At 67.2% G+C, this 19,903-nt stretch overlaps 1 protein-coding gene across 2 annotated transcripts; it reads left to right on the plus strand.

Moving 5' to 3' along the window:
- Nucleotides 1-523: 523 nt before the first annotated feature.
- FGFR3 (fibroblast growth factor receptor 3) lies at nucleotides 524-15,483 on the plus strand. 2 transcript variants are annotated; one of them, XM_081575408.1, is made up of 18 exons: nucleotides 524-731; nucleotides 1,120-1,330; nucleotides 6,502-6,768; nucleotides 6,870-6,923; nucleotides 8,483-8,655; nucleotides 8,733-8,856; nucleotides 8,942-9,132; nucleotides 10,582-10,726; nucleotides 11,191-11,381; nucleotides 11,685-11,830; nucleotides 12,193-12,314; nucleotides 12,395-12,505; nucleotides 12,646-12,836; nucleotides 12,923-13,045; nucleotides 13,126-13,196; nucleotides 13,359-13,496; nucleotides 13,590-13,695; nucleotides 13,784-15,483. In XM_081575408.1, the coding sequence occupies exons 2-18, from the start codon at nucleotides 1,222-1,224 to the stop codon at nucleotides 13,928-13,930; spliced, it is 2,409 nt and encodes an 802-aa protein (XP_081431534.1). In that variant the 5' UTR covers nucleotides 524-731; nucleotides 1,120-1,221; the 3' UTR covers nucleotides 13,931-15,483. The 2 variants fall into 2 exon arrangements, with proteins under 2 accessions (XP_081431534.1, XP_081431445.1); XM_081575319.1 differs by having other exon boundaries at nucleotides 580-731; nucleotides 11,682-11,830.
- Nucleotides 15,484-19,903: the final 4,420 nt, after the last annotated feature.

Raw genomic sequence — 19,903 nt, forward strand, 5'->3', positions numbered from 1 at the left:
CCCCTAGCATCCCAACTCCAGGCGGGCAGGCCGAACTGGCCTTGGTCCCAAGCTTTCTGGGCTGCTCACGCCCCGGGGCCTAGCCTGCGCGGCTCCTTGGTGAAGCCTCCCTGACAAGTCTCACCCGCAGAGACCACCCCTCTCCACGCCTCCTCCCCCGCCAGCATTCCCCCGGCCTGAGCCCCTAGTCGGCAGCCCGGTGGTCACTGGGACAGTGCGCTGTGCAAAGAGAAAACCGCGCTCGGCCTTTCTGTGCGCCCGCCCGGCGCGGGAGGGCCCGACGGTGCGACGGGGGTCCTCGCGCCGGAGCCGGCTCCCACGCCCTCCGAGACCGCCGGGCGCCCCGCCCCGCCCCGCCCCGCCCCGCCCCGCCCCCTCTAATCCCCTCCGCGGGCAGGGGCCAGGACGGCCGCGGCCCCGCCCCCGGACCGCCCCAGGGGAGGGGCGTGTCCCCGCGCCCCGCGAGCCGGGGCGGGCGTGGCCGGGGCGGGGCCGGGCGGGAGCGGGCCGGCCCCCACTGGCTGCCGCGCGCCGGGCCGCCAGGACTCAGTGCGCGGTGACGGCGGCGGCGGCGGCGGCGCGGGCAGCTGACGCCGCGCGGTTCAGCTCGGCCGGGCGCACCAGGCACTGCCGAGCGGACGGCCGGAGGGACGAGGCGCAGGCGCTGGGCCGGCGCGCGGCGGGCGCGATCGGGAGCCGCGCTCAGCGAGTCGGGCGCCCGGGGCAGCCAGGTCGGTGCGTGGGGGCCCTGCGGGCGCGAGGGTCCGAAGCGCGCGACGCGCTCGGATCCCAAGCGATGTCTGCGGCGGGGCCCGGCCAGGGCGCGGGCTTCCCGCTCTGGAAAGTTTGCCGCCACCGCCGCCGCCGCCCTGGGAGGGCTCTGCAGCAGCCAGGGAGGGAAGGGGGAGGAGGGACCGCGGTGGGGAGGCGGCGGCCGGCGCCAGGCGGCCCGGGAGCCCTGGGCGGCGGCGGCGGCGGCGGCGGCGGCGGCGGCGGCGGGCGGGCGGGCGGGGCGGCCGGGGATCGGAGGGGCCGGGGCGCAGGAGCCCGGCCACCGCCGCCTCCGCCCCTGCGCGCCCCGGCCCGCCCGCGTAACGAGTTGCCTGCTTCCTCTCGCAGACTCCGCAGCGGCGCCCTCCTCCCGCCGGTGCTAGAGCCGGGCCATGGGGGGCAGCATGCTGGCGCGCGCCGCCTGAGGACGCCGCACCCCCCGCCCCCGCGATGGGCGTCCCGGCTCGCGCCCTCGCGTTTTGCGTGGCAGTGGCGGTCATGACCGGCGCCGTCCTCGGGTCCCCAGACGTGGAGCCCCGCGTCTCGCGGAGAGCGGCAGGTACGCGGGGACCCGGCGAGCGGCGGCATCGGGGCCTGGGAACGGGCGCCGGGGTGGATGTGGGGCGTTGGGTGTCTGAGTGGGCCCCAGGGCGCGCTCTGCGCTGGCGTCGCGGGGCCGGCGTCCGGGTTTCTGCCGCCCGCCCTCCCCGGGGATCGGGGCCAGAGCTGGCGCGGCAGTTTGTGGGGCGCCTGGAGCCGCAGGGCTGCCACCCAAGTACGAGGCTGTGGCGGCGAGCTGGGCACCGCGGTGGCATCAGCGCTCCCCGCCCCCCGCGGCTCCCCAGCCAGGCGCAGCCTGCCCCCCGGGCGCGGTCAGGAGGGCTTAGGGGCAGCGTCCCCAGGATTCCCATTGTTCTGCGGGGTTCCTGCTGTTGGTGCCGCTTCCCCAGCCCCCTTCGGGCCCCAGGTCATGCCAATTTCAGCCAAAGCAGACTCTGGATTTTGGAGGGAGGGTATGAAAGTGCCTCAACCCGCGGCTGGGCCACAGCCCCTCGGTGGCCTGCACGACCAGGTGACACCTTCTAGTGCCCCCGTTCCCCCCACCCCCCAGCTCTCACGCCCCATGAGTTACGATGACCGCTCCCCTGGGGCGCGCCCAGCGCCAGGCCGGGCAGGGAAGTGGTTAGGGCGAATGCCCGAGCGGCGTGGGGCTGTGGTCCCCCTCTGATGACCAAGGTTCGGCGGGACGTCGAGGGTCGGCGAGGAGGGCCCGTGGGGCGCGGGCAGCGGAGGGTCTGGAGCTCGTCTTGACGCCAGGCCCCGCCCCGCACACGCGCCGGCCCCCCGGCCGAGCGCTCCGGGTGCCCACGCCCGGCACGCGCTCTGCCAGGCTCCCGGTGGCGGCCGGGCAGAGAGGGGAGGCCTAGGGGCGGCCGTAGGGAGCCCGCCCCCCTGGAGACCGCCGACTTTGGGGCGCTGGAGAGGGTCGGCGCGGGCGAGGGGCTGCGCGCACCCCCGTCCCCGGCAGGGCGGCCGCGCGGAGGGAGGCCTTCGCCCGGTGAGCTCACGCCCCACCCGGGCGGGACCCGAACAGCCGCTCCTTTGTACCTCGGCGCGGCCACAGACGCGCATTGATGGCGGCCCGGCCTCGCGGGGAGGTGTGAGCCGGGCGGCTGCGGGCGCGCGGTGCCAGGGAGGCGGCGGCCGCGGGCTGGACGCAGGCAGATGGCGGCCCGCCCCTCCCCGCGCCCCCCGCGCCCCTTCCTGCGGCGGCGGCGGCGGCGGCATCCCGGAACAATGTCATTTTTTTATGAATGAAAGTGGGCCCGGCGCTTGAATGTGCGTGTCATTCAGCGGCGTGACAGAGGCCGTCGGGAGGTCAGCGCGCGCTTTTAGCGCCTGCTAGGGCGGCCCCGGCTTCCAGGGGCGCCGAATAGGCGGCCGCGGGAGGGGGGGCCCGGAATTAGCATTTGCATTCAGATAAAGATATTACTCCCTACGGCTGGGGAATGTCAACTAGCCCCAGGGAAGGGGCGGGGGCGGGGCCCAGGCCTCCTGGACCCCCTGCGGCGCAGAGTGGGGGGAGTTGGTGGGGGGACGGGCAGCGGGCCCCCCTACCCCCGCCCCGCCTTAAGGGACTGCCGGCGTCCCCACCAGATGCGGGCCTGGGGTGGAAAGACCTGAGGACCCGGCCCCTGCCTCCGCAGGAAAGTTGGCGAAACAGGTAGCCAGTTGAAAGATCAATAAACTTAATCCGGTTCCTGAAGGAGCTGCAGAGGCCTCGTGAAATTTACAAAGGTCCCAGCCTGGCTCTCTCCCAGGAAGCATAAGTTATGGCTCCGGAGCTGGCAGAGGTCAAGGACAGTGGAGGAGGTGTCTGCGGCAGGACTGCCCCGGCCATCCTGGGGAGCCTTGGAGCCTCGTTCTCAGTGAGGGCCTGGGCAGGGGCCCCTACCTTGCAGGGAGGTTGCAGGGGACCCACCCGGCCAGGAGGGGTCCCTGGGGGCGCAGGGCACGTTTCAGGAAGGCCCTGGTGGCAGCCTCCCCTGCCTGCTCCTCAGCAGAGCTGGACTTTGAGCCCCACGGGCCTCTGGGTGGTTTATTAACCTGGGCTGAGCCCGAGGCTGGACTTCTGGCCTCTGAGCCCCTGTGTCGAGCTGGGGAGCGTCCCCGCCCCCCACCCCCCAGGCCCTCTAGTGCCACTTGGGGCCCTATCCGGGGCCCGGCACACCCCATTTTACAGTTGGGCCCAGAGAGGAGCTAGGGGTCCCCTTGAGGAGGTGGGGACGCAGTCCCAGGCAGCGGTTTGGGGGAGGGGGTAGCCTGGCTGGCCCGGGTGATTTACAAGTGAATGAAGGCTTGTGGTGGTGAGCCTCTTTGGGGGGGTCCTTGACCCCAAACCCTGCTGGGCCCTGAGGGGCGGGCTGCCTGCCTGCCCCCTTCAGGGTGCTTGCCCACAGCCTCAGTTTCCCTGCCAGTCCAGGAGTCCTGGTGGCCGGTTGTAGGAAGATTAGGCTGGATAATCCTGTAAACCCTCATTAGCCTCCGAATTAGTCAGGCCTCTGAATCCCACCCCTTTCTTTTTCTAACTTTGTTACCAAACTTTTCAGATTCTTTCTGGGTGGGGCGGGGGAAGGCCCTGACTTCAGGGTCCCTGTGGGGCGCCCTCCAGGCTGTTTAAGCGTGTACCTGGCTGCTGAGAGCCTCACGAGTCCAGGACCAGAGGGCTCTTCTCTTCCAGCGGCTCCAGGGGGCTCCTTTGAGTCGGGTCTGAATTCGATCCTTGTTCTCCTGGTCTCCCCCGACCCGGGCACACCCCCACGTGTTGAGGGGGCCTCAGCTGCAGTGAATGAGTGAACCGTAGGACGTGAGTTTGAGCGAACTCTGGGAGATGGTGAAGGACAGAGGAGCCTGGCGTGCTGCAGGCCTTGGGGTTGCAAAGAGTCAGACAGGACTGAGCGGCGGAGCAACTGTAGTGACCCCAAACCTGTAGTGACCCTGAAGCAGGAGCAAGTTCCCCCAGGAGAGGTCATGGCCTTCCCCACAGACGGGCTCCGGCTCTGGCCTTGTGGACATCAATCCAGGTGCCGAATGGGTCTTGAGTCCCCTACTTGTGTGGCCTCTCTGTTCTGACAGTGGGGGAAACTGAGTCACGGGTGGTGAGTGGCAGGGTCAGGGGGATTCTGGTACTGGGAGACAGGGCTAGAGGAGGGCCTGGCGTGACTCCTCCAGGGCATGGTACCCCTTGGCGCCCCCTCACGGAGTTTAGGCTTTGGGGGTGCAGGCGGGAGCAGGTGCTGTGGACCCACAGGGACCGACGCTGGCACGTGGCACCCATCAGGCATGGAGGACGTTTGTCGTCCGCCAGGTGTGGCCTGGCGGCTGTGCGAGTGTGGGAAGGCCCCCTTGTGTGGATCGGGGAAGGCCCCCTTGTGTGGATCGAGGAAGGCTTTTCCCGAGGCCACTGGGCACAGGGGGCTGAGCAGTCCACGGCGTGTGCCCCCCAACCAGGTAAAGCGCCTGCTGCCCCCTGTCCATCACTCTGTGTCTCCCTGCCTGACGACCCTCTCGACCCTTCCTGGTCTCCCTGGGGTCCCCTGTGGCGCAGGGTGGGCCTGGTGGCCTGGACCTGCAGGAAGGAGCGATGCCACCACCGTCCCTGCCCTGGCCTGCGGCCATCTGGTGGGGCAGGTGGTGGGCAGGTCAGAGGTCGGCCCTCAGCCGGGTCCAGGCCCCGCCTTCCCCCGCCCCCCCACCAGTGATGGCTGCAGGCGGGTCTGGCCAGGGGGGCCGTTCTGAGTCCTCCCAGCCCCCTGCTGGACCAGGTTGAAGTGGATACTTGTGCGGGTGGCTTGACCTGCTGTCGCCTCCCAGACCAAACCGGAACCAACCGCTGTTGCCCTTGGGCCGGGGCCTGAGGCTGAGGTGGCCGCAGCTAGCCTGTTCTTGGCCTTCTGGGGGGCCTCAGCCCTGGGTGGTCCCCACACGACGCTGTGGCTGGGACTGGGGGCTGCCCATCAGGCCAGAAGCCCCTGACTGGGGGCTCAGGGGATGTAGACGCCATGGATGGTTGACGGACCCCCCTGGCGGGCCCTGAGCTGGTGGGCCTCCCGAGGTGGGCAGGCTGAGCAGGGCCTGTCTGAGGAGCTGGCGTGGAAGAGTGGGCAGCTGGGCCTCGAATCTAGGCCACGCGTCGGCAGAATGACAAGTAACGGTGCGGCGAACCCAGCTGGGTCTGCGCGGCGGGACCACCCAGCCCTGTCCCGGGCCCAAAGCCCAGGCTGACAGGCATTGTCCGGCCCTGGCAGTGAGACCTGGGCGGGCGGTCAGCCCCTGGGTCTTAGGCCTTGTTGGCCCCTTGGGATCTGGGCAGGCACTGGGCAGGGGGAGGGCCCGGGGGGCCTAGCGGACATCTGCAAGGACCCTCTAGCCCAGCTTCTCGGCACCTGCGGGGGAGGTGGGCCGGGGCAGCCTGCCTGGCCTGGGAGCCCTCCGCTGGCCCCTCCGCCGGCCGAGCCTGGAGTCCTCCTCCTCCTCCCACCCGCATCCCCGTCTGTAACGTGGGGTCCTCAGTCCCCTCACCCTACCAGCCAGACCCAGTCCCACACTTGCGTGCATGTCCGATCCCGTTCCTGGTGCTCACTGCCAAGGCTAGTTTAGCTCGAAGACTCTCCCTTCTGAGTCGGCGTGCAGGCCAGTCAGGCCCTCGAGGGCCTCTACCCCAGGCCGGCCTTTCCTGTCTCAGCACCCAGCTGTTCTGGGAAGTTTGGGGTGCTCCCTTCTAGGCTGGGCAGTATCTGTTCTCAGGTCCCGGGGTGGGGGGCACCCCCGCATGGCATGAGTTACCTTGTCCCTTCCCCACGTCATCCCCACCTGACATCCCCACACACGTGCGCCCACCTCCCGCTGTGCTGCTGCCTGTGAGGTCAGCGTGGATCTTAAACGTTTCCAAGTGGTTGGAAAAAAAGCAGGAGAAATACTTCACGACACTCTGGAGTGTCCTGTGTCCACACAGCGTTTGACTGGCATGGCCCCCACCTGTCTCCTTGCGTGTCGCCAACACAGGAGGGTCGGCCCTGGAACCGCTGATGGTTGCCCCCACCCCGGCCCGCCCCACGGGACGGCTGGCAGGCCTGCTTCTCCGGTCCCTGCCTCCAGGCCCCAGACGCCCTGGTGCATCCAGCGCTGCGTGGGGACACCCGACTCACAGCACCCCCATCTTGCCCGCAGAGGTCCCAGGCCCCGAGCCCAGCGCGCAGGAGCGGGTCTTTGGCAGCGGGGACACCGTGGAGCTGAGCTGCCGCTTGCCAGCAGGGATGCCCACAGAGCCCACCGTCTGGGTGAAGGACGGCGTGGGCCTGGCGCCCTCGGACCGCGTCCTGGTAGGGCCGCAGCGGCTGCAGGTGCTCAATGCCTCCCACGAGGACACCGGGGCCTATAGCTGCCGCCAGCGCCTCTCCCAACGGGCGCTGTGCCTCTTCAGCGTGCGCGTGACAGGTAGTGGTAAGGGCGTGGTGCTCCGTCAGGGGGGAGGCGCGGGGAGGCCCCTGCCTGGCTGCGGGGCCGCCTCCCGCATCGCCCTCTCGCCTGTGTTACAGACGCTCCGTCCTCGGGGGACGACGAAGACGGGGATGACGAGGCCGAGGACACAGGTGAGACCAGGCTTCAGGCACGTGGGCCTCCCCGGGTGGGGACCCACCTTCCCACCGGGGACCACCTCCGCAGGGTTCCCTCTGTGTGGGGTGATGGGTGCCAGGCGAGGGGTGGGGTGCAGACTGTGCTGCAGGGGAGGGGGCCGGGGGCCGGGCCTCCAGGAGCACCTGGGGGGCTGGTGTGGCCAGGGCTGGGGGAGCAAGGCTTGTGGTCACTCCCACGTGAGCGTGAACCAGGGCAGGGGCAGCAGACAGGGGTTCAGGCAAACAGGAGGCACCTGGGATCGCCTAGGCAGAAGAAGGGGGTGGCCGTGGGTGTGGGGGTGGCTGTAGGTGTCTGGGTATCAGCGTGGCCGTAGGTGTCAGGGTGTCTGTGGGTGTCGGGGTGGCCGTGGGTGTCGGGGTGTCTGAGTGCCAGTGTGGCCGTGGGTGTCAGGGTGTCTGTGGGTGTCGGGGTGGCCGTGGGTGTCGGGATGTCTGAGTACCAGCGTGGCCATGGGTGTCTGGGTGTCAGGGTGTCTCTGGGTGTCGGGGTGGCTGTGGGTGTCGGGGTGTCTGAGTGCCAGCACGGCTGTGGGTGTCTGGGTGTCAGGGTGGCTGTGGGTGTCGGGGTGTCTGAGTGCCAGCGTGGCTGTGGGTGTCAGGTGCAGGCACATGTATTGGGAAGGGGCTGCCCGCAGTGGTTCCTGGTGGCAGCCTGTGGCTGACAGCACCCAGGTACCTGGGCCTGGAACAGCGAGCAGCAGGGGGCTTTGCCCAGCATGGAGCGGCCGGTCTGGGGAGGTGGGCTGTCCGCTTTTGGAGGAGCTGAGTTTGCCATGCCAAGAGATGCGGGGTGGGGGTGAGGGAACCCAGTAGGCGCCCCGGCTGTCTTCTCCCTCCGCCCTTGTGGGCCCCGCCCACCCTGGGGGGGTGGTCTTCCCCCGGGCCGCAGCACACAGAGCAGGGCCGCTGGGAGGGCTGCCTGTCTCCTGAGGGACGCCTGCCCGGCCTCCCCAGCCCAGCCCCAAAGGAGAAAATCCATCTGGGCTCTGAGGGTGGGGGTGCACAGTCCCTGAAAGCAGGGTGGGGAGCAGGACCTCCCAGACGTCCCATCACCCACGGGGCAGAGCGTGGCCTGGGGTCTCGCAGATGCCCGTGGGCTCCTGGCCTGTCTCAAGGCTCCAGGTTCTCTGGGTGGCTGGGCGTTGCCCATCCATCGAGCTGGGGTTCCTCACCTGGTGTGCCCTGGTCGCTCTGGTAGTTGGTGGGCTGGCCCCTGATGGGCCTGCCTGGGTGGGTGGAGGTCTCCGAGACACTTCTGTGTCCTGGGTCACGGTGCAGCGCCCCGTCCCCCCCGACTAGAGCTGGCGTTTGAGGGAAGTGCACGGGAGGGGAAGGGACCTGGCTTTGGGCGTGCCCGGAGGTGGCATTCAGGCTCCTGGAAGCTCGACCAGCCCTGGGCGGCGGTCTTCAAAAGGCTGACATTCCCTCCGCAGGCAGGAAACAGGCTGGAGGGGGAGAGGCAAGCCTCTGCCCACCCCTACCCTGGTCACAGCCTTTCCTCCCTCCCCGGACAGCAGGGGCCCCTTATTGGACGCGGCCCGAGCGGATGGACAAGAAGCTGCTAGCGGTGCCGGCCGCCAACACGGTTCGCTTCCGCTGCCCGGCCGCCGGCAACCCCACGCCGTCCATCACCTGGCTGAAGAACGGCAAGGAGTTCCGAGGCGAGCACCGCATCGGGGGCATCAAGGTGGGCCCGCGGGGGGCGGGGCCGCGGGGGCGGGCGGGGGCGCGGCCTGCCCTCCGCTCACCCGTGTCCGCCTGCAGCTGCGTCACCAGCAGTGGAGCCTGGTCATGGAGAGCGTGGTGCCCTCGGACCGCGGCAACTACACGTGCGTCGTGGAGAACAAGCTCGGCAGAATCCAGCAGACCTACACCCTGGACGTGCTGGGTGAGGCCCGGTGCGGGCGCGGGGGGCGGGGCCAGGCGGCAAGGCGCGCGGCCCGGCCGCCTCTGAAGCCTTCCGCGCCCCGCAGAGCGCTCTCCGCACCGGCCCATCCTACAGGCGGGGCTGCCCGCCAACCAGACCGCCGTGCTGGGCAGCGACGTGGAGTTCCACTGCAAGGTCTACAGCGACGCCCAGCCCCACATCCAGTGGCTCAAGCACGTGGAGGTGAACGGCAGCAAGGTGGGGCCGGACGGCACGCCCTACGTCACCGTGCTCAAGGTGGGCACGGCCGCTGGCACGGAGGGCGGGAAGGGCGTCCCAGGCGGAAGGCCCGTCGGGACCGGGGGTGGGAGCACAGGCCTGGGGGAGACGCAGAGGAGTGCGCCTGGGGTGCGGGGCGGGGTCCGTCCGCGTCGGCCTGCAGACCCAGAGCTGGGCTCTCCACCGCCTGCCCAGGCGCCTCCCTGGGCCTTCAGGGCAGGGCTGTGTCCGCTCAGTTCCCACGGCCCCAGGGGTGGGGGCCACCCGAGTTGGGCGATTGCGACATTTGCCGCCCAAAGAGAAACATCTGTTAAGACACGATGGGGCTGAGGGGCGGGAGCAGGAGTGCAGGCCGGGGGCGGGGCGGTGCCCGGAGCTCTCTGGCCTGGCAGCATTGCGGCCGGGACCCCGGGGGCGGAGGGCGTCTCTGAGTGTCAGCGGGCGGCGGGGGTGCGTGACAGGCAGCTGTGTCCACTGCGAGCACAGCGCCCGCGGCGAGGTGTCTCCACGCGTCCTCCAGGCAGCCCTCCTGGCTGGCGCTGCCCTGTCCGCCCACCCGTTCCTCGGGGACCGGGCGAGGGCCAGCTCCTCGGCAGTCACGCCTGCGTGTCCGGCGGGGCCCCTGCGCCTGAGCCGGGTCTCTTGTCCCCGCAGTCGTGGATCAGTGAGAGTGCGGAGGCTGACGCGCGCCTCCGCCTGGCCAATGTGTCCGAGCGTGATGGGGGCGAGTACCTCTGTCGAGCCTCCAATTTCATAGGCGTGGCTGAGAAGGCCTTTTGGCTGCGTGTTCACGGGCCCCCAGCAGGTAACAGCTCTGTCCCACGCCTGCCTGGCACGCCGAGCTCCAGCTCCGAAGCCCTGGCCCTGCGCCCACCCACACGCCCCGCCACTCCCACCCCCTGATCCCGGCTCACACTCTGCTCCCGGCGTGGCTGCCTCTGCACCTTGACCCCCACCCCCGGCCTCCGTTGTGACCGCCTACTCTGAGCCCCCACAGCCTGCGCTGACCCGCCTGCACCCGTGTGTGTCCTCGGACGTCCGGGCCTGAGCACCCGCCTTCAGCTGCTCTAGCACGCGTGCCTTCTCTCTCTGTCTGTCTGTCTCTCTGTCCCCTCCTCTCTTTCTGGCCCCGGCTCCCACGGCTGCTCACTTCTGCCCAGCCCTGTCGCCTGCCCCCCCCACGCCCCTGCCTGCCCCCCTCCCCTGTGCACGCTCACCCCACCTGCTGTGCTGCCGGCCAACACGTCTGGCTCACCTGGGACAGAGGACTCGCCGGTGGAGGGACTGGCTTCGGGCTCGGTGTGGACGCGCGGGGCAGAGGCCGCTCGGCCGCGGTGGCCGCGGTCGTGGTGGCGGTGGCGGCGTTTTCCTTGCAGCCTGGCCGGATCGGCGCCAAGTGGACTCTGGCTGCGGTGCCCGCGGGCGGCTCTTGGCGCTCTCCTATCGCGCTGTGTTCTCTCTTTGTAGACGGCGGGCGCTAACACCACCGACAAGGAGCTAGAGGTTCTATCCTTGCGCAATGTCACCTTTGAGGACGCGGGGGAGTACACGTGTCTGGCGGGCAATTCTATCGGGTTTTCCCATCACTCTGCGTGGCTGGTGGTGCTGCCAGGTACCAGCTTCTGTCGCTCTCGCTCTGTCCTCTGGGGGCTCGGGATGCGCCAGTGCCGCCGGGTTTGGCCAGGGGACCGCAGAGCCCTCCAGCCGGGTCCTGCACCCGGCCTGTGGGCAGAGTCCACCCGGCCCTGTCTCGGCCCAGATGGGGCTGCCCCCCACATAGCGCCCCGGCCCGGCGGTGGTCCCCGGCAGCTGACGCGGTGGCGCTGGCGTCTCCCGGGTGGCGGGTGAGGGTGCTGCTGGCTCTGCTGGGCTCTCTTCTCTCCTGAGTCTGTCTGCTCCTTGTGGCCTGCGCACTTCCGGCTGCTGAAGACTCAACGAGGCCTTGGTACCCCATCACCCCGCTGGGGGCGAGGCCTGTACCCTGCCCTGGCCCCACCCCCACCGCGGCTCCGGCCTGGGGCAGTGCGCGGGCTCCTGTGATGCTGGGCCAGGCCGCCAACGCCCATGTCTTTGCAGCCGAGGAGGAGCTGGTGGAGGCCGGTGAGGCTGGTGGTGTGTTCGCAGGCGTTCTCAGCTACGGGCTGGGCTTCCTCCTGTTCATCCTGGCTGTGGCTGCCGTGACGCTCTACCGCCTGCGGAGCCCCCCCAAGAAGGGCCTGGGCTCAGCCGCGGTGCACAAGGTCTCCCGCTTCCCGCTCAAGCGACAGGTAACAGAAAGTAGATACCAGGTTCCGAGCCCGCCCGTGCCCTTGCCCGGTCCACTGCCCCGGCCCCCAAGCCCGTCCCCTCTGTAGTGTCTGAGGACATCGGGGTGTGGGCCAAGCCCTCCCCGGTCTTCACAGTCACCCCGCAGAGCCGGGTTACTCTGGTGCAAAACGTGTTAAAAACCTCCGCTCAGCACCACAGGGACAGAAGTCGGGCCCTGCCTGGGCACGCAGTCCGCAGGAGCCACACGCTGGGCCCTGGCTGCCCGGCCCCGCGGCACCAACCTGCCCCTGCCGACCCAGCAGGTGTCCTTGGAGTCCAGCTCGTCCATGAGCTCCAACACACCGCTGGTTCGCATCGCCCGGCTGTCTTCGGGCGAGGGCCCCACCCTGGCCAACGTCTCTGAGCTCGAGCTGCCCGCCGACCCCAAGTGGGAGCTGTCCCGGGCCCGGTCAGTGGTGTGCGCAGGCCTGGGGTCCTGACCCGGTGGGGGGTGCGGGGGCACAGAGGGTGGGGGTCCCATGGCGGGGAGGGGTTCCCACTCAGGCCTGACTGAGTTCAGATGGGAGTCAGGTAGGCCCCTGATGAATATGGGGCTGGATGCCCCCTCTGAGATGGGTGAGGGGGGATTCACTCTTGGAAAAGTACTCTCATGGTCAAGAGGTCGGGGGGCAGTGTCCTTGATCCCCATTAGCAGAGCTGTCGGGGCGAGTGTGGAGGGCTTTCTGGAGGCAGCGGCACTGACCTTGGGCTGCCTGGGAGAGGCCCTCAAGCAGGCAGGTGTGCTCATGGCCTCTCTGTTTCTGCTACCAGGCTGACCCTGGGCAAGCCTCTCGGGGAGGGCTGCTTCGGCCAGGTGGTCATGGCAGAGGCCATTGGCATCGACAAGGACCGAGCTGCCAAGCCAGTCACGGTGGCTGTGAAGATGCTGAAAGGTGATGGTTGGGGGGGTGTGGCCAGGGGGCCATGCCAGGCTGGACGGCCTTGCCTGACTCCACTGCCCATCCCCGCACAGATGACGCCACGGATAAGGACTTATCGGACCTGGTGTCCGAGATGGAGATGATGAAGATGATCGGAAAACACAAGAACATTATCAATCTGCTGGGCGCCTGCACGCAGGGTGGTGAGAGCCGGGATCTGCAGGCGGGGCGGGCCGCATGCAGAGCGGGGGGCGGGGCTTGCACGCGGGGGCGGGCCCGCGCCGGGGCGGGGCTGGGCAGTGAGAGGCCCCAGGGTGCCCCTCTGAGCCACCCGTGCCCCCAGGGCCCCTGTACGTGCTGGTGGAGTATGCGGCCAAGGGCAACCTGCGGGAATACCTGCGGGCGCGGCGGCCCCCGGGCACCGACTACTCCTTTGACACCTGCCGGCTGCCTGAGGAGCAGCTCACCTTCAAAGACCTGGTGTCTTGCGCCTACCAGGTGGCGCGGGGCATGGAGTACCTGGCCTCGCAGAAGGTGAGCGTGGGCCGGGGGGTGGGGGGACAGGGAGCGGTGGTTGAGAGGCCGTGGGACCAGATCAAACCCGCGTCCCCCACCCCCAGTGCATCCATAGGGACCTGGCGGCCCGCAACGTGCTGGTGACTGAGGACAATGTGATGAAAATCGCCGACTTCGGCCTGGCCCGTGACGTGCACAACCTCGACTACTACAAGAAGACCACCAATGTGAGCTCAGCCCGGGGCGGTGGGGGCCCTCGAGCCAGGAGGGTGCCTGGCAGCCAACACGCCCCCTTCTTGCCCCCCAGGGCCGCCTGCCTGTGAAGTGGATGGCACCCGAGGCCTTGTTTGACCGTGTCTACACCCACCAAAGTGACGTGTATGTGGCCCCAGACTTGGCAGGGGCGTGGGTGGGGGCTGGGGCACAGGCCGCTGGGGGCAGGCGCCGGGGAGGTCTTGGGGGCAGCCCCCTGGCCCGAGCCCTGTGCTCCTGTGGGGTCTGTTACGGGGCTGATGCAGCCGCGCCCCCCACCACCCACAGCTGGTCCTTTGGGGTCCTGCTCTGGGAGATCTTCACGCTGGGGGGCTCGCCGTACCCCGGCATCCCCGTGGAGGAGCTCTTCAAGCTGCTGAAGGAAGGCCACCGCATGGATAAGCCAGCCAACTGCACACATGACCTGTGAGTGCATGCCCACTGCTGGGTAGGGGGAGGCCAGCCCTAAGGGCAGGGTACTGGCGAGCGCAGGGCGGGGCCGACCTGCATGTCCCCCAGGTACATGATCATGCGTGAGTGCTGGCATGCCGCGCCCTCGCAGAGGCCCACCTTCAAGCAGCTGGTGGAGGACCTGGACCGCGTGCTCACCGTGACGTCCACCGATGTGAGTCTGGGCCCACCCCGCCCCACCCCACGATGGCTCCCGTGCGGAGAGGGCGCTGCGCTGACGGAAGCCCGCCTGCCGCCCGCAGGAGTACCTGGACCTGTCAGTGCCCTTCGAGCAGTATTCGCCAGGCGGCCAGGACACCCCCAGCTCCGGCTCCTCGGGGGACGACTCCGTGTTCGCTCACGACCTGCTGCCCCCGGCCCCACCCGGTAGTGGGGGCTTGCGGACGTGAAAGGCCGCGGCCAGCCGGCCGAGCCCCCATCAATGTGAGAACGGACCCCAGCCCACCGTGCTGCCGCTGGCGTGCCGTGATCACCAGGTCCTGCCAACCCGGGCCCAACACCTGGAAAGGGTGGACGGCTGGACAGACCACGTCACGTGTGTGTGTGTGGGCGCGTGTGCACGCACGTGCGTGTGGTCTGGGGTCCCTGGGGTGCTCGCCTTGCTGTACGGTGACCTCCTGGCCACCTGGACTGGCGGCACCAGGGGACCAAACGCAGAATGTAAGGGGCTCCTCCCATGGGGCCCCTCAGGACGGGGCGCTGGGCCCCTCCCTGGGCTCCCTGCCCCGCCCGCGTCTCCCCCACAAGGGAGCACCGGGGGCTGGCCGGGCTCCGGTGTCCAGAGCAGACAAAGGTCTCTCCAAGCGCCCAAGCTGAGCCTACAGGGAAGCCCCCGTGTGGCGCACCTCCCCCTAAAGTGGCACCTTCCGCCTGGGGTGTTAGCAGCCCCCCACCTCCAGGCCTCCCCACTCCCCACCCTGCCCCCCCAGAGACTGAAATTACGGGTACCTGAAGGCGGGAGCCTTTAACTTCTGAAAGGTTTATTCCAGAAATGAGTGTACATTTATATAAATAGATGCTGTGTATATGATATACATATACATATATATATATAAATATCTATATGGAAGAAGGCAGGCTGGTATAACGGAGGATCGGGACCCTGAGGGTGCAGGGGCAGGGGGCAGGGGCCCCTTAGCCGGGGGAGGCCCCTGGGGACTCAATGAAGAAACCATGGAGTAGGGAGGGGCTTTTCTGTCCTTGGACCTGTATATTTGTAAAGCTATTTATCGACCCCCAGAGCCGTGTCCCGTCGCTCCCCAGGGCCCTAGTGTTTAGCCAGCCGCATGGCAGAGGTTTAAGTTTTAACTTATTAACAGTGAAAAGGTTTATGCTTCATTTAGGGGATTGCTGAGGATGCCTCCAAGCCCGCACCCCAAGGCTGGAGCCAACCCCCCCGGGCACCCTAAAGGGTCATTAATAGTTTGAGGTGATTCCATGAGGATATTTTATTTCCTTTGGCCTTCTTTTGCAGAAGTAGATTTCTATAGGATTTTTCTCTAGGAGATTTATTTTTTTAGACTTCAAAGCAAGCTGGTATTTTCATACAATTTCTTCTAATTGCCATGTGTTCCAGGCAGGGAGGCAATTTCAGGGGGGGCCACCCCTGCATGCAGGTTCAGATGTTATTAGATGTTACAAGTTTATATATATCTATATATATAATTTATTGAGTTTTTACAAGATGTATTTGCTGTAGATTTAACACTTCTTACGCAACACTTCTAGACTTTTATAGCCCGGACTGCTACCTTTCAAAGCTTGGGAGAGAAAGCCACAGATTCACTTTTGTTACTTTTTGTACTGTTAACGGCCCTGAGTTTGGGCGGCTGTTCTCTGCTTGTCAGCAGGCTCAGGGTGGTCTCTGTTCTCAGGGACCCCAGCCTTGTGGGGGCCAAACCAGCAGACGTGCTTTCCAAAAAATAAACAGACACCTGGTTCAGATCTGTGCTTTCTTGTCTCGTCCTGGGGTACCAGGCAGCTCCCAGGTCCTCCCTGCCCTCCTGGGACAGGTCCCATCATCTGTCCCCTGAGGAGGGCGGGGTCCCTGGTCGCAGCAGGGGTGGGGGCCTCCAGACTGGACTGGCTGCCTGGGTCTCACTCTCCGGGGCTTTTTGGCCCAGATCTCTGGCACAGGGGCCCGCCACTGGCAGGGCAGAACCTTGAGATCACCAGTGGTCTTCACTGCCTTAGTCTGGGGTCTCCAGGGGCAGGATGATGTGTTTGTGGGAAGGGGCAGTGAGGAGAGGCTGGGCCTGGCCATCCTGTCTGTCTGCAGCTCATGGAGTTCAGGGACTCTGGGGGGTCACGTCCAGGTACTTGTTGCTGGTTCCAAGGCCCCCTGCCCCCACCCTGTCCCCCATGTCTGCTTACCCAGTCAGCTGGGGAGAGGGAGGCTTCTAGATGGGTACCTTTCCCCACCATGGGACCCCATGTAAACAAAGCCCCAGGCTCCGACAGTCTGCATTCCTGGCCACACTCCTCCTGGCTAGCTTCCCTCCCCATCCCAGGCCTGGCACCCCCTTGGGCCCCATCATCACCCCCTGCACAACTTCTGCTGGCAGGCACCGTATGCCAATACTCTGGCTGGTCAGTCAGGGAGCTGAGGCCCAGTAACAGGATCTGGGCCCGCCTACTGCAGAGTTCAGAGCCTGAGGGAGGCAAGACAGCAGAGCACCCATGCTACAGTGGTGGGGATGAGTCTGGGAAAGCTTCCTGGAGGGGGCAACGGTGGTGCCCAGCGGGGGAGGCTAGGGTGGATTCAGGGACAGGTAGCTGTGCGGACTCCCGTCCTGCCTGGAACTGAGCGCTGGCCAGGGCTATTGCCCCACCACGCGCCCCTGCTTTGCGACCTGGTGGCCCTGTCTCTCATGTCCCACCATCTTGAGGGACAAGCCAGCCCCTGGGCACTGTGAACTTTTACTCTGGCTTCAAAGAAACTTTCTCCCATTATCGCTGTGTTCAGCTCACCTTCCAAGTGAGGGGTTTCTGGGCCCTCTTTCTGGAGACCAGGAGAGGCTGCTAGGGGCTTGCCTCTGGATAACGGCGCCGCCCAATGCCTGACCACTCGGGAGGGGCCTCCGGCCTCCGGCCCCTCCCAAGCCTCTCCAGTCTGCCAGAGACCAAGTGTTTGTGTCCAGTGCTCGGGGGACACGCGGCGATAGCAGCGGGGAGGGCAAGGCGGCCAGGGAGGGCCAGAGCGCCGAGGGCGCAAGCGAGGCCACAGCCGGGAGGCGGTCCCGGCCGGGCGGGCGCAGCGCGGGCGAGGCGCGCCCTCTAGCGCCGGCCGGGCTGCGTCCCCTCAGCGCCGCGGGCTCCTCTCCGACCTGGACCAGGGGCGGGGACGGGCTCGATGCGCTGTCTGATCAGCCAGGGGCCCGGCGGCCGGCGCGGGGGCGGCCTTCTGGGACCCGGGACGGAGACCCGGGGCTGGCCTGTGACCGGAGAGAAACGGGCCCCGGCGGGTACGCTGGGGCGCCGGGCAGCGGGGTCGGACAGCGGCCAGCCCACTTCTCTGCGCGCCCGCACCTGCCCGCCCCTCACGCTCCCGGCCCCGCCCCCAACCGCGGCCCCGCCCCCAACCGCGGCCCCGCCCCCAACCGCTGCTCCGCCCCGCGCAACCTGGCCCCGCTCCACCCATCGCCGTCCCGTGCGTCACCAACCTGGCCCCGCCCTCTTCCGTCATCGCCCCGCCTCCACCCGCGGCCCCGCCCCCCATCGCGGCCCCGCCCCTCGCCCACCTGGCGCAGGTGGGGACGGCCCAGGCCCAGGCTTAGGGTGCAAGGCACAAACACCCTGCCCGCCCTCGGAGGCTCTAGAGCCCCCAGTCTCCACTCTTGGACTCCTGGCCTGGCCTCGCCCTCTGCCTTCCCCTCACGGCCTGGGATGCCTCACTGGGTCGTGTGTCTGCACCTCCGTCCTGGCCCCCTCGCCTTCGGAATCTTGTTCCCACCCCGTGGAGGCCGCTTGCCCACCTCGCCAGGCTGGACACCGACCTCGCAGTGTCCTCTTCCCCAGGCAGGTGCGTGAACACCCTTGGCCGCAGCTGGATACTTCTTGGCTGCCGTCTTGGAGGAGCTGCGGCATCACACATGTAAAAACACGTGCCCCCACCAGGAACGAAGGTCCCCAGCCACCAAGCGCAGGCTGTAAGTCAGGACCCCACCTGGTTGTCCCTCCCCACGCCTCGTCTGAAACAGCCCCGCCCTTCCTCTCCTGCGTGTGGCTTGTGGAGGGGGGGCACCCATGGACATGCTGGTGGCTCCTGTTGGTCAGAATTCCCTGGCTGGGCATGAGGCAGTGCCTGCGACACACGGCCGGTGGCCCTCACACCCAGCTGCCCACCGGTCACTCCAGCTCCCTGTCCCCATGACGGCCATTCTGGGAGGCTGCATGCAGGACAGGTGGCTTCCAGCGTTTATCCCAGTCAGTCCACAGGCTGGAATTCTCCCTGAAGAGCTTCCTGGGATGGGCTCCACTTCCTCCTGAGACAGCCAGGTGCCCCCAGCTCCTTCCCGTCCGTCACCTGCTCTGTCACTCTGTCGGCAGGGATGGAGCTTCCTCAGTATCACCGGGGTGTGTGGCTTTTGTTACAATCGATTAAGTCTTCACTGTTATGGATACTCATTCTGCCCTCCATTTGGCCAGAAGCGTCCCTTCAGGTTGGCTGTAGAGTCCCCTGATTGCACCGACTCCATAAGCCATCCCTGCCCCCAGCCTGGGTCAGCCGTGCCAGTGCCCAGTGCCCCTTGATGCAGCCTTCTGAACTGTGCAAGTGAGAAGCCTCTTGTCCTGGGGCACCAGCTTGTGCCTGGAGCTCATGCACCCTTGTCCCTGGCCACCTCCCAGCAGAGTGGACACATTCAGTGCACAGCACAAGGGGTCTGGGTGCCTGCTGGGGGCGAGATGGACCTTGAACGAGAGCCACTGCAGCCCCTTGTCAACGCCTACATCCGCAGGGACCATCATTCTCCCACCCAGTCACGAGCCACATGTGAGCGCAGAACCCATGGGGCAGAAACAAGTGGCCAAGGCCCAGCTCAGGGGGACAGGGTGCGGGGATGGCCTCCCTGGGCAGGGTGTCGGGGCTCAGCAAGGGCGGAAGTAGCCACCCACGGCGCTACGGCCAGTGCAGGGGTGAGGCTGCCTGTGGCAGGCCGGACGTCCCCGCTGGGAGGGAGGGCAACAGGACACGGGGCCTGTCCTGTCCCTTGAACCGTCTGCCCGGCAGCCCTCCCGGCTGGGCGTCAGTTGTCTGCCCGGGCAGGGCACACCCCTGGAGCCAAGATGTGGGACTGGGAGCTGCAGGCCTGGTCAGTTCTCTTGGCTCTGTCCAGGTGTCGGGGGTCCTGCAGGTCCTCAGGACCCCTCAGACAGGGGTAGGCCCTGGCCGGTGCGCCCCCCTGACCCCAGGAGCCCTCAGTCTCTCAGGATTCCCCCCTCCTGGTGATCCCTTGGCCAGGGTCCCAGCCCTGCCCACTCGGGACCACCCCCCAGGCCCACTGAGGGCTGGGTAGAGCCTGGTCAGGCAGCAACTGCCACACCAACCTGGTCAGACAGAGAGCATCACGTGACAGTCTGGTCATACAAGACGGCACTTTATTCAGCCCTCTCCGTACATGAGATTGAGGGTCTAGTGTCCAGCACAGTCTGCGGGGACGCCTTCTCCTCACATGAGATCGAGGGTCTAGTCTCCAGCACAGTCTGCGGGGACAGGCGGGACGTGCACTCCCAGGGCCGGGGACACCAGAGGCCGGGCTGGAACATGGCCGGAACCAGACACTCAGACAGCCCTGCCACTTCCCACCCCAACTGTGGACGGGCCCTGGGGTTCAGAAATCTTGCTCTGAGATGTTACACGAACATGAGTTTGATATTTTAATAAAAAACTCTATTTCTAAAAAAGGTGTTCACACACAGCCCAAGAAGGAGGCCCTCAGGCGAAGCTGGTCCTGGCCCCGTTGTGAGGGTCACTGCCTGGAGGTAATGCTGCACAAATTACATGGTGCCCTTCGCTTTTAAAATCTGGAATTTGAGATTCCAAAGCAACTCTGGAAGCTATGTCAGTCTCCTGAATCCTTAATAACGGGGGGGTGTTCAGGCGGTGCAAAGCAGGGATAACGCCCGCTGTGCTTCCAACAGGCATGGTGTCACGGCCCTGGGGACTCCAGCGCACTCCTGAGAAAGCGCAGGAAGGCGGGTGCAGGCCCCAGGCGCCCAGCCTACAGACAGCCGCCCCAACGCCACGTCACACCCCACGCTCATTCCTAGGGCACTGTTCACCCATTACACCCGCACCCGGGCACTCACCTCAGCTGTAATAAATCAAGTTCAGGACAGTAAAAACAAACAACTCAAAGGGG

The sequence above is a fragment of the Giraffa tippelskirchi genome, chromosome 1 (genome assembly GCF_054371585.1).
Source record: "Giraffa tippelskirchi isolate mGirTip1 chromosome 1, T2T-mGirTip1v1.2.pri, whole genome shotgun sequence".
Taxonomy (NCBI): Eukaryota; Metazoa; Chordata; class Mammalia; order Artiodactyla; family Giraffidae; genus Giraffa; species Giraffa tippelskirchi.

Coding starts and splice junctions, on each gene's coding strand:
- FGFR3 (XM_081575319.1), top strand. CDS start 1,222: ATGGGCGTCCCGGCTCGCGCCCTCGCGTTTTGCGTGGCAGTGGCGGTC. Junction 6,924..8,482: donor TGACGAGGCCGAGGACACAG/GTGAGACCAGGC, acceptor CTCCCCGGACAG/CAGGGGCCCCTTATTGGACG. Junction 11,382..11,681: donor GCTTCCCGCTCAAGCGACAG/GTAACAGAAAGT, acceptor CTGCCGACCCAG/CAGGTGTCCTTGGAGTCCAG.